Here is a 12860-nt window from a genome sequence, read left to right on the forward strand (position 1 = left end):
TTTCTTGGAAGCTTCTTCCTCCCTCCCACCTTCGCACCCTTGCAAACCCGTCAATCCTATTCTCCATCTCGATTTAGCATTTCACTTTCCTCGTCTGAGTGAAACCTTGTCTGCTTTTGGTCCCGTGTTCCCGTCTGACAGCCTACCCGCTCGCTTGATGCAATGTCCGATCGGACCTCGTCTCCTTGAGACCAGACCAGACCGGGGAAGTCCAGTCCAGTCCAGGCCTGGGCCAGGTCAGGTCAGGTCAAGCTCGAATTAGCCCTGTTTTGCCGACATCTGCCCTTATGCTTCATGCCGCACGCTCATGCTGGTGATCGAAAACCTTGTTGCCCATCTTTCTTTCCTTCTTTGTGACTTTCCCCCTCCACCACCCCAAAACCATTCGTGGGGTTGTGGGGGTTGGCGCCTATTTTGATCAACGTCATGTGACCTGACCTGACCTGACCTGACCTGGTGGGGCCGGGTGAGCGGGGCGAGCGGGACGAGCTACTTTCTCTGATCGCTCTTGATGCACTGCCCACCGCCTGACCACCTGACCAGGTTTGCTCCTCCTGCAATTTGCGCTGCAACGGTGTGAGCTGAGCTTAGTGGGCTGTACAGGACTGATCTGGTCTGCTCTGGTCTGGCCTGGGACGAGCTGGCTCCGGCGGGTCATTATGCCAAGCCCGCTCGGATGACTCGCTTTACTTCGCCAACTTCAATGCGCCTCTTTGAAAGTCTTGATCGATCACAGCCGCCACAGCCGCCACAGCCGCCACAGCCGCCACTGCCGCCGTCACTGCCGCCGTCACTGATCACAGACAGACAAGCCTTTTCGTGGGAATCTAGATTTCAGTGAGACGCCATGCCATGCCATGCCAAGTGATGAGATGAGCTTGTCGGAGTGTCGGATCTCACGGGTCCAAGATGGGAGTCTAGAAGATTGGGAGCGAGAGCCGTCAGAAGCTCAGGAGGGGACTGTTGCTTTTTTCAAATGCTACAGTGCGGCTTTGCTTGTAAATGGAGCTGCAGAGTCCGGTTCTGACGCGGGGAGGATCTTCATCGGCGACTCGGGGCAACGGGCATGGGAAAAAAAACCAAAAGTTCCCATCGATCTCAATGCCAATCAAGGAACACTCAAAAAAAGTCTAGACGTGCAAGCCATACGTCTAGGGAAGAGAAAGTCCCCGGCGCGTATGCCGTGGGCTAGATCTGTGATTGGCAAAAGTCCCGGAGGCCGTGCGGTTGAGCGTGAGAACTTGTCTCACAGCGAGTCGTATTGTCATACACTGGGAAGGGAGTGGCGAGTGGGAAAAGGCAAGCGGGCCAATACTACTCACTCGCTCCCAAGGTCTTCTCCGGGCACCTCTATCGGGATCAGCGTGCGAACATCGAGTCAAGGGGTGCGTGCGTGCGTGCGTGCGTGCGTGCGTGCGTGCGTGTCGAGGATGCGGGAGCCTACGCAATCGGTGCTCGAAGCCGTGGCGCGAGCATATTCCAATCATCGACAGCGCTAAAGGGGTTACATCCCTTCGCACTCGATGACGATGACGACGAGGACGAGGACTTCGAGGGTCTCTCCGGTGTCTGTCACCTACCTTCCTCGACGGTCCCAGCATGACGCCACTGACATTGCCCGAGCGGTGCCATTGGCAAAGTGCCTCCCCCTCCTTCTTTGCCTCGGTCTGCTTGGTCTTTGATGAAGCTGCCCCACTGTCTGTCTGTCTGTCTTTGACGCCCTAGCGGTTCTTGGCCGAGGCTGACCTCATCCTTTGGCCTTGGTGACGGAGCCAGAGTGGAAGGCGTCTGTATGTCTGTCTGTCTTTCTGACTCTGCTCTCGGCCGCCGCCGCCGCCGCTGCTCCGCCGCCCGAGGTGGGTAGTGTAGGTTGCCCCGAGGAGCACCGAGGTCGAAAGTTGCTCCTTTCGTCACGCCGCGTGGTTCGGCTGGAGTGGGGCGGGGAGTCGAGGGATTACCGCCTCGGGTGGTTTTAGCTCCGCCAGATGCAGCAACAAGAACGAGGCTTGCTCAACCAGCCATGTGGCCTCCGCTTCCAGCCTCCGCCGCCGGGAGATCATCCTTTGCGCCCTCGATGGCGTCTTGGTGGAGCCAGGCTACCTCGCTAAGATGGTGTGGCGGGCATTGGTAGCCAGAGTTCGTAACGGCAAAGACGGTGGCGATTGAGTCGCCGCCAATGGAGTCCGCTGCGTTCAACATTGGTCTGTGGATGGATAGTACCGTAGCTGCGTCAGGCACCGGCAATTGGCGTGGCGCTGAGACCCCTCCCACCCTCTTTGTCCTGCCTACCCGCCGCTCCTCTGCCCAGCCGGGCTTTTTTGCTCCTCACGTCACAAACGTCACTTGCAGTTCTCACACTGCCCGAGTCGCTCCTAGTGCCTCTGCCTCTGCTTCTGCCGCCCCCTTCCCATCTCCCACCTTGGCCCGCTATCTCCCTCGCGTCCTCTCCGCCTCTTCCTCCCGAGGGCTACTCCCTCCACCCACCATCAATGCTGGCTCCAGCCCGGCCCCTTTTTCCCCCAATAGAGAGGATGACTAACCTCCTTGCCTCGGCAGCTGCGTCTGTGCAAATACATCTCTACACCTCACAGTCCTCCTCCCGATTCACCACGGCCAATTCTTGCCTCCCACTTTCACTCTCCACTCTCCGCAAAGAGGGAACTGACTTCTCCCACATCACCGGCACAATACACCCTGGGAGCTTTCGGATCCCAATCGCTCTGCAGTGACGCCCATTCTCCTTTCTACATCCGTCGCAGAAGCGAGCACATCTTCAGAAGGATCTGTGCCAAACCCAAAAGGGCCCGGCTCAGAGGAAGATTGACTCGAGCCGTGGCCAGGCGAGGTCATTGCTTAGAAGGCGTGCGATAGAGCGCCGGCTAGGGGGGAAAGTCACTTCACTTCAGATCCCTACTGCCGAGCCTAGGCCAGTCCTTCCCGTTGCTTGCTACCTTACTTCCTCTCACTTCACCACCCAGCATAGAGCAAAACAGACTGCATCACAAACTACTACTCCTTCTCTCTCTTCCCTTCATTTCCACCATTGGCCCAACAACGTTTGCCTCGCACAACGTCTACTCACCTCTGGGATCTTCCGAGTCGAGTGATTTGCTCGTCTTGCCCTCTCATCGGCTTTCCAAATCTTCTCGTCACTACATCTTCTGGCTCCAGCAGCGGACGGATATCGATACCCTGCTGTACAGCAATCTCCGCCTCCTGATCATCACGCAGCAAAGGCATAAGAGCTACTGCGAACCGACACTGTCTTCCTTGTCAGGGCAGCATTGCTCAGCGCTCCCGTTCCGAGGCTCACCACAATAGATTCCCGGTTCCTGGCTGCGACGCCCTTGGTTCCTGAAGAGCGGCTCTGTTCTGCAGGTCAAAGGTCAAGATAGCAACGTCACAAAGTAGCTTGCCAGGCCATTTGACGACAGGCACAAGGGAGACTACCACCAGGACTTTAACCTCTTGCCTGGGCTTCCTGCCATTGTCCTAACGGACCCCTGTTGCTTCCTTCGGATCTTGCTCGCTGCTTCTTTGCTCTCAAGTAGACCGTCAAACCATCAAGGGGGTCAAGGGGGTCCGGCACTTCCTTCCCCACGCATCTCTTCACCTCTTCATCCTCCCCAACCTCTTCCTCTTGATCACCACCCGTTGAACATTCGGCTCGTTCCTACCCCGATCTTCTCCTCGCTTGCGCATCGGCTACTCCAGTCGCCTCGACAAGTACGGCGACCTCGCGCAGCATACAGACACTATCCCAGGCTTCAGCCAGTCTGTCTGTCTGTCGGAGATCATCGGCTCCAAAGGTCACAACGAATCATCAATCTCTCCACCATAGGCTCAACTTCGTGACCCGCTCTTGCTCTCGATGCCTGTCGGGCCTTCGACGCCCCGGGAGAGAGACAAGAGGCCGAGGAGCATTAGTCCCTCGGATCGGGCTTTGCCCTCCAGCGCTTACCGGCGGCATCATGCTGATGGGTCAATAGGGCGTGACGAGGGTGTTCGGCAGCGACCATGGGAAGACGAAGAGGTTGATGAGCTCGCAGAACACGATCCGCTTCGAACGGATAGCGCTGCTGAGACATCGGCAGCAGTCAGTAGCGCCAGTCCTCGGACTTACCGAGCAGAACCCGCATCATCTCCTGGCCTTACCAAGATCAAGTCTGCTGCTAGGGCGAGAGTCCTACCTCCCCCACCGCCCCAAACTTCGAGGTACGATCCGATCTCCGCTGAGTCGTCGAGCCGCTATCAGCAATCTCAGCCAATGTCAGCCTCAGCGTCCTCTCCTATCTCACATCGGGCCGAGCCCCAGGATGGCTCTTGGCGGCTTCCCATGGACCATGGACGTGACGGACTGGTACAGTCGGGTAGCAGTAAAGGCTTGCTTCCTCATTCGCCTCTTCAGGGCTCTGAAGAACGGGAGTCGCAATCTATTGCACGAGAGACTTCAGCGCAGAGCTCTCGGTATCCTCGTCCTTTGTCCTCTCGACCAGAGATGACGGGACACCAGCCTCTCCATCCGGATTCGTTCAGAATGCGCGAAGCCAGCGCCAGCAGAGGCAGCATTTCGAGGCCAGGATTGGGAGATAGCTGGGCGAATGAAGGCTCAAGCTATCCATTACTCAGAACAGCCTCAATTGACAGCGGCTATGCCGGGCATTCTCGGGATAGCTCAGGTCCAACGGCAGTTGACGCAACCTCTTCGAAAGAGTTGTACCGGCCTCCGCTTGCTGGCTTAGCAGGCTATCCCTCTCCCCATCCTCAGTCCGATCACTACCAGTCTTATGCCGGACCAAGCCCCGCATCTCGAGAGCAAGATCGGAGGTACAGCATCCAGCGGTCTCACTCTTCCGGGTCAGGTCTCGGTGACGACGATCTTACCGATGCCAGCTCAGCTTCACCACCCGTTTCAACGCATGCAATGTTCCCTCCCAATAGCAGTCGCTCAACACCATCGATGTCGCTTGCATCGCACCGTCACGGCTCCAGCGGACGGATGCTGCCTCCTCTTTCCAGTATCACCAATTCCCTGCAAGGATACCCAATACCCGCGTCCACTTTCTCAACGCCATCCCATTCATCATCATCCGCTACAACAATGAGCACTTCCACTAAGAAGAGAACTTGGGCCGATCTTGCCGCCAGGGAGAGACATGACATCTTTCAAGGGACGCTGGAAAGATTCATGATCCGTCGAACAGAGGCTGAAGCGGCTGCTCTGTCTAGTCCACCGCTTGCATCCTCATTGGCATCCGAACAACGGCTTCGACACGCTCGCGAGGAAGCCGGTGATGCATACTTCGTCACCATCAGCTGTACTCATTCTGGCGTAGCGCAGAAGAGCTACGGACACGAGAAACGCTTCTTGTGTCCGCCTCCGATTGTTAGGCTTAGAGGACCTGGATACTCCACTGCGCCTCTGCTACCTGAATCTGCACGGCACGTTCATCTCAGGATGAACATCCTGCCCATGGCGGACAGCAGCAGTCTTGCTGCCTCACTCACTGGAGCGGGTCTGCATTCAGGAGGAAGCGGAGTCGTGTCTGAAGACATCGTGCTAGATCGCTCTCTGAACGCCAAGTTTGGTCATCTACACGTAGGAGCAAGTACAAAGAGCGCAAAGACGTTTCAGCTGCAGCTACAACTCTTCGAGCCGGTGACTAATCAGCAAGAGCATTCTCAGCGGTCATCTTCTTATTCTGCTAGCATCGGGCCTTCTCCCGCCAAGTCTCCGAGACTGTACAACGCATCAGAGTCTTTCCCGACGCCCGGAACCTCCACTTCACCTGCATATGCCTCTCCTTCATCCTCGTCGGGATACTTTCACCCCGGCAACGTTGATATGTTGGGCGGACGACCTGCTTCGCGATATACGGCTTCCGGGACCACATTGCCCATGCAGCAAGACATCGTATTGGACTGCACCAGCGATCCTATCACTGTCATTTCGAAGCCGTCTAAGAAGACTACTCGGGCAAAGACGTCGAGCACGCAGATCACACCTGAGCTAGCCATCTGTCTATTCAACCGAGTCAATAGTCAGAATGTCCGGACGAGGTACATGGCTGTGGACCAAGGGAAGCTATCGGCTCGCAACGACTCATGGACTACCTTCTATATGAGGCCTGTTGGTAGGACTCGAGTAGGACACGAGACTGTCAGTGACGCGGCGGCAGGTGAAGGTGCGGCAGTCACGTACGGATCAATCGTGGTGCTTGAGGTACCTGGTATCGGGGTAGTGAGCGACGAGATGATAGTCTGCAAAGTGGAGAAGGGCAAGATCATCGTGCCTGCCAGTACAGGATCAGCAACCTCGTCTTCTTCTTCTTCTTTGGGACAAGGACAAGAAGCAGGAGGGACGGAGGGTGGACCAATCAGTCAGATGCAAAAGGTCGCTTTCATGAAGTATGAGCCGGTGAAGGCCACGGGCAAATCCACGCTTGCGCCACCGCCTTCTCACAGTCGAGACGATCAGCGCTCCGCCTCTCCGGCTGCCCGAATGTTCCTCTGCTCTGCTCCCGCCGATCCTTGGTGGCGACCAATGGGGGCGAGCGAAGGCGACTTTCCCGCCTCTGCACGGCCGCAACTGGCAACCCGGATCTCTTCGGCATCGTCTTCCCTCTCAACGTCGACCGCCACATCAGAGTCCACGCCCAATCTGAGTGTCCCTCCAGGAGGACAGTCATCGTCTCATGCAACTTCGCTACCTTCGCTTGGAAGTGATGAGACGGAAATGTCGTCGCCTCCTTCAGCACCACCGTCCTCCTCGCGCTTGCTGCCGCCCAAGTCGGTGCCGGCACGTTCGCCTTCGATGGAGGCAGACAATGCACTCTCTCGTCAGTCTAAAGGTGCGCCCTCTCCGCCTCCTACTGAAGGTCTGCGGGAGCTGAAAGGGAACGATGACGGCGCAAGCTCAGCGCCATCTTTCAACGCAGTCGTCAAGTCACCCAGCCCTTTGCCACCTGCTCCCCGGGTCGGTGGGCAAGATGCACCGTCACCAGGGGCTGCAGTCACTGGTACTCAGTCTACCCCGACCTCGGTCTCGCGAACTCCCTTCAATGTTAGCGAGAGCCTCGCACCAACACCGTTGACGTTCCTCCCAGCAGGAAAGGAGAAGGGAGTGCAATCTCCTTCATCTGCAGCCAACAAAGCTGGTGCGGGTAGTGGATCAGGAGAGGAAATGACGATGGATTCGGAGAGGGAGCAAGACGTTGCAGATGACGCCTTTTGCTGGAGCATCGTTGGTGCTGCCTCCTTCGAGTATTCCTTCTGCCGAGTGGACAGTAGTCAACAAGATGCTACGGATGCGAACGAGGCAAGTAACGGTGGCGCATCGGCTAGTGTCTCCAGGAGCGAGCATCCCTACCACAGCGTCGCACCGTCGATCCGAACGGCATCCAGCGCCCAATCGGGCACCCTGCGCACCCTTTCCACTCGCCCCTTCTACATTCCCGAGACGCACGCACTGCATCTACACGACAAGGAGGCCCTCTGGCACGGAATGGCAATCTGGCTAGGCAGTCTCGGACCGCTGCAGAGTGAAATGGTCGCTTCACCCTTTGCTGGGCAGTACCAGTCGGCTCGACGCGAAGCTCCAGTCCTCTCGGTCAGACTACCACCCATGCCTGATCTCTTGAGGTACGGTGCTTCACTTGCAGAGAGGTCTGGTGAGCAACAGCAGGGCAGAGTGACTACACACTTGCCTACCTCCAGTACTGGCGCGAAGCCAATTTCTACAGAGGACAAGAAGAAGACAGCCTCCTCCTCCTCGAGCGCACCTCCACCGCCTGCTTCCCTGCCTGTGCTGCTGGTAGGAGAGGCCAACGGGCTGATTTGCAAGACGCCATGGGCTCTACAACTTGTCAGGACAACGCATGCTACCAATACACGCCCGACGGCGACTCTCGGAAGGGACGCATGGACGGTGCGGGTGGTAGCAGAGGTGTGAAGGAAGGCTCAAAGCCTGCAGCTCTCCCCCTTTGGTCTTCTTCACCTCTACAGACCAGCTTCTACAGCTGTCCTCCTCACCGGCCGATTTGGGCATCAATCACTGGCTAGACTCTCTTCCCTCCTCCCCCTCCTCTCCACATTTCTTCACCCTACCTTTCTACCTTAGCGAACCCTGCTAGACTGCAGTCCCGATCTCTCATCCATTAGTCAGGGATCTACCCGTCCCTCATACATACCATGCTCCTATAATGCTCATACTCATACTGATACTTCGAAATCAGACTGCTCATAGACTTGTGGACACGCATCTTCACGACTTTCATCTCAGGAGCGTTTGATCTGGCCTTTCGGGACCAGCAGCATGAAGAGCGATTGACATTGAGTATGGATGAAGGGATAGGGCGAAAGAAGTGTAATGGGGAGGGGTGTACGATTGCCCTCGAGTCCCGCGAGCCCTGGGCTATTTGCGAGTCGTGTGTCTCCTTGCCAGCGCTCAAGCCATCGCACTCTCATCGTCTTCCCGCCGCCCCTTTTCTTCCCGCTCCAGCCCTGCTCTTCGCAGCCGCCGCTTGACTCTCTTCCTCATCTAGCTCTTCGAAACCAGGACTATCGCTGCCTGCGCCATCCCCAGGCGAGCTCAGACTCCCATCGTCGCTCTCTGCTTCAGCAGTGATCCGGCGCGAGGCCTTGGCGGCTGCTGCCCGACCTCCCCGTCCCGTCGTTGTCGCCTTGCGTGCCGTACTGGTACTGGCAGCAGCAGGAGCCTTCTTCTTGGCAGGTGTGTTGCGGGCAAGGGCTTGGGCGCGAGATGTAGCCTTGGAGGTAGCGGCGGGAGCGCGAGGTGCAGGAGTGGAGTCTTCCTCCTCTTCTTGGTCCATGATGTCTTCTTCGTCATCCTCTTGCGACTGACCGAGGAACATGCCATTGCTGCGACTTCGACTGCCGCTCTTAGCAGTGGAGCGCGAGCCGCTGGCTTTGTTGCTCGCGCCTCCTCTACGGGACGAGCCGCCAGTGCGAGCAACGGGACTAGCACGACTGCTGTCAGAAAAGCCGTCGCTGCCTTCATCCATCAACATCGAGTCGTCCGAGTCGACTTGCTTTGCCGTCCTGCCGCTTTTGCTTTTGGGAGCCTTGCCTTTATCTGCGCCTCTGCTTGTTCCCGTATGATCGTTGACGTCTTGCTCTTCTTCCTCTTGCGCTCTTCGACGAGACTCAGCCCTCCTCTCATCGTTCTTGCTCTGCTCTTCACGGATTCTGTCAAGCTCATGCTCAAGCTGCTCCTCATTGGGCGCCATAGAGTTGAGTGTGCCCTGGAAAGTCTTCATCATACTCTTGACAAAGTGTTGAATAGCGTCACGATCGTCCTTGTCTACAAAGTTGGTGATGGCCCGCTCTAGCCCGTCTGAGTTGAGCAGCTCGAGCTTTTGCGCGTCCAAGAATTCCTTGACGAGTCCGCCGACTTTGATCTTCTCAAATTTCTCTACCGACATCAGGTCTTCGGGCTCCACATCGACATAGGCATAGCGTCGATCGCTAGACGCCTTCTTGCGAGGAGGCGCCTTCTTCTTGTGGAATTGCAGGACGTCCTTCGGATTGGCCACCTTGTCGATGAACTCTTGACCGAAGCGGATCGGGTTGCCCAGCTCGAAGTTGGCCTCGTACTCCACTCGAAGACGGACCAGAGGCAGCATACGTTGCGGTCGATCTCGCGGACGAAGGTGCGCATGCTTCTGATCCCACTCTTCGTTCGCCCTGTCGATGAGCTCGTACACTCTGTTCTTGAGCAGGTTCTGCAGCGCGCCTTTGTCATCGAGTGAAACCTGCGCGTCTTCTGCCTCTTCCTTCAATGCCATGTCGTCCATGATGAAGGGTCTGACCGTCTGCAGAGGAATTGGCTCCATAGAAAAGCCTCGACCCTCTATATGTACGATGGCAACCGATCTGACACAAAGATAGGAAGCTCTAGTCAGGATGACAGGCTTCATCGAGAAAATGGCCGAACGGACTCACTTTTCAGATGCTTCGCCTGGGCTCAAGCTTGTCGCCACACTGCTGCCGGGCTGCGTGATGTAGTATCTTTTCCCTCCTACTGGCTGAGGATTGATCAGCTGCTCATGTTCATGTCCCCACACTACCAAATGTACCGAGTCGTCAAACATGGTCTCGGGCACACAAGCTTTTGGGTTGTGTGCAGCTCTGTTCTGGTGAACAACGAGGATGTTGAACCAGTCATCAGGGTCCTCCCGGGGTCGATACATCCTCACTCGGTTCGCTCTGAGCTCATAATGCATGCGCTCATCTTTGATGTTGCCCATGCCGTAGAGGGCCAGTTTTGTGTCTCCTTTCTGCAGCAGCACGGGCCTGATTCGGATTCCCACATCTGACAAACCTCCTGCATTTGGCGCCCTTCTTGAAGAGTTCTGAGCAGTCTGATCGTCAGAGGGAAGCTCGATCTTGCCAAAGTAGTTGACAAGTCCGGACACAGAGAGCAAGTCCAGTGCTGACAATGCCCCGTCTATGCCCACGCCTTGAGGATCATCATGATTGCCATGGATGGAGAAGACTGGGATGGAAACGTTGAGATTGGCATCTTCGTAATTGACAGCCGGGAAGCTGTAGCCGTCTGCCTGACCGTCATTGGGATCGCTGAGAAGCTCCAGAGAGATAGGCTTGTCTCCCATACAGTACTCTCGGATGGACGCCATGACCTGATGCAGGGTTGCCCTGGTGGGCTTGTTCTCGTGAAACAGATCCCCTCCGAGGAGAATCATGTCCACGTCGTGGGCTACTGCTAGCTGCAGGATCTCTCTGAATGTGTTGATCGAGTCCTGTCCTCGTACCGGATCTCGCTCCATGTACCCCACATGGTTGTCAGTAGCGAGCATGATCTTGATATGACTCGCAGGGTCACGAGGCGTGAACGAGGTTGCGCCTCCCTGTCCGGCGAAGCCATGATCGCCATCTGGGGTATGTTCCGGCTCAGGTCTGCTCTGACTTCGAGAGCCAGATTCACTTGGTTGGCTGTAACGATTTTCATCCGCTTTGCCTTGACCAGGCTCTTGCTGCTCAGGATGAGCGGGTGAGGCGGACTGGTCCTCCTCCACCGGTGCTGGCGGTGCTTCTGTCCCAGCCTCTGCAGCCGCCGCCGCCGCTGCTTCGGCATCGGCGGTAGCCGCCCGCGCAGCCCGTGTGGTCCTCACCATGCCTCGTGTTGGTGGTTGAGATAGTGAGGATTATCCAGTACAAGCTAGGTATTGCATATAGAAACCGGGACCGGTGACGACGAGTTGGCAAGGTACGAGTGGCATCGTGAAGTGTGGAAGCTGCACTTCTGGAGAAGCGGAAAGGGAGTCGCGTCTCCACTTTGACTTCTTCCTGCACAAACCAAGCACCATTCCGACCTATACCAGTTCCATTTGAGCATATTCGATCTTTGCACCTCTTCCAATCCCTGGGCGCTGCGAGCGACGATGGAAGATGAGCAGGCTGCAGTTCATGACGATACCCAGCTGAGCGCAGCAGACATCGTCTCGGTCAAGCCAGAGCCAGACGCAGAGGGCGATGTCGCGATGCAGACACATACACAGCCAGCAAGTGGTCCCGGCTCCCCCCTTGACTACTCGCATGTCTACACACTTCTGGGCCACACTCGCGCCATCTCCTCCCTGTCTTTTTCGCCCGATGGCACCCTGCTGGCCTCAGCGTCTGCAGACAAGACCGTCAGAATATGGTCGTTGCGCACTGGGCAGCTGGTAGAGACCCTCAAGGGTCATGGAGGAGGGATCAGTGACGTTGCCTGGAGCCCCTGCGGGAGGTATCTGGCAACAGCCAGCGATGACAAGACAGTGGGTGTGTGGAACGCACTATCTGTGAGTCGAAAGCTGCAGGACGACAATGCTGGACCGACAGGACTCACTGACATCTTCCTCCTCTCCATTGCTGCCCTTTCAGGGCTACGATCTGAGGCGTCTCATCGGCCACACGTCGTACGTCTTTTGCGTGGCCTACTCTCCTCAATCGAATCTCATCGTCAGCGGCTCTTTCGACGAGACGGTTCGACTATGGGACGTCAGGAAGGGCACCTGCCATAGGACCATTGCCGCTCACTCAGAGGCAGTGACAGATGTGGACTTCAATCGGGACGGAACTCTGATCGCTTCGTGCAGCTACGATGGTCTAATTCGGCTGTGGGACGTACCCACTGGTCTTTGCCTCGCTACTCTTCCGCATCCGACGTCCTCACCTACAACGTCCATCCGCTTCTCCCCGTCGTCTTCGCATCTGCTCGCCTCGTCCCTCGACTCCACGCTTAGACTGTGGGACGTAGCCAATGGCAAGATCGTCAAGACGTACCGTCCCCACAGAGGGGAGCGAGACAACAAGGATGGAGGAGAAGGAGCCACATCAGCTGCAGGAGGAAAAAGCGGGGTGGGAGGCGTCTATCAAAATCACAAGTACGCCATCAAGTCGCACTTCCTGGTCCTCCCTGCCGAAGGAACAGCGGTGCCCACCACCACCCCTCAGTCGGAAGTCTTCATCGTCTCTGGCAGTGAGGATAGCAAGCTCTACTGTTGGGATTTGCAATCGCGTCGTATTCCAGAGCAGGGGGGAGTAGTAGGTGCAGGCGTGCACAGGGACGTGGTAGGGGCCGTAGCGGTGCATCCCAAGACGCGGGAGGGAGTGCGCATCCTGGCATCGGCTGGGATGGAGCACGACCCGAGTGTGAGGGTGTGGTTCGATCGGCGTCAGGACAACGCGGAGTCATGAGAGGGAGAGTATCGACACCTTGTACAATACCACGTTTACTGGCTGCTACCTTGACTTTAGATGCGGATAAGACCGGGGTGCCATGTCGTACCGTGGCTGAGGACATGCCAGACTCGAAGCCTGTCGTGTATAATATTGTA

The 12860-nt window shown here is 56.9% G+C and overlaps 4 protein-coding genes across 4 annotated transcripts; 2 read left to right on the plus strand and 2 right to left on the minus strand.

Moving 5' to 3' along the window:
• Nucleotides 1-1093: 1093 nt before the first annotated feature.
• On the minus strand, nucleotides 1094-1976 carry BCV69DRAFT_93509 (hypothetical protein). The gene has a single exon (XM_025495648.1). It carries the CDS (start codon nucleotides 1599-1601, stop codon nucleotides 1152-1154), a length of 450 nt encoding a protein of 149 aa, XP_025349814.1. The 5' UTR covers nucleotides 1602-1976; the 3' UTR covers nucleotides 1094-1151.
• A 1579-nt stretch (nucleotides 1977-3555) lies between these two features.
• BCV69DRAFT_93519 (hypothetical protein) lies at nucleotides 3556-8206 on the plus strand. The gene has a single exon (XM_025495649.1). It carries the CDS (start codon nucleotides 3872-3874, stop codon nucleotides 7949-7951), a length of 4080 nt encoding a protein of 1359 aa, XP_025349815.1. The 5' UTR covers nucleotides 3556-3871; the 3' UTR covers nucleotides 7952-8206.
• Nucleotides 8207-8281: 75 nt separating this feature from the next.
• BCV69DRAFT_280251 (DNA repair exonuclease) lies at nucleotides 8282-11260 on the minus strand. Its single transcript, XM_025491548.1, has 2 exons — nucleotides 9964-11260; nucleotides 8282-9894 (listed from the first exon to the last, which is right to left on the minus strand). The coding sequence occupies exons 1-2, from the start codon at nucleotides 11154-11156 to the stop codon at nucleotides 8463-8465; spliced, it is 2625 nt and encodes an 874-aa protein (XP_025349816.1). The 5' UTR covers nucleotides 11157-11260; the 3' UTR covers nucleotides 8282-8462.
• Nucleotides 11261-11341: 81 nt separating this feature from the next.
• On the plus strand, nucleotides 11342-12798 carry BCV69DRAFT_310176 (WD40 repeat-like protein). The gene is made up of 2 exons (XM_025494771.1): nucleotides 11342-11822; nucleotides 11905-12798. Exons 1-2 carry the CDS (start codon nucleotides 11424-11426, stop codon nucleotides 12718-12720), a joined length of 1215 nt encoding a protein of 404 aa, XP_025349817.1. The 5' UTR covers nucleotides 11342-11423; the 3' UTR covers nucleotides 12721-12798.
• The last annotated feature ends 62 nt before the right edge of the window (nucleotides 12799-12860 follow it).

This window comes from Pseudomicrostroma glucosiphilum (genome assembly GCF_003144135.1).
Source record: "Pseudomicrostroma glucosiphilum strain MCA 4718 unplaced genomic scaffold BCV69scaffold_2, whole genome shotgun sequence".
Lineage (NCBI taxonomy): Eukaryota > Fungi > Basidiomycota > Exobasidiomycetes > Microstromatales > Microstromataceae > Microstroma > Microstroma glucosiphilum.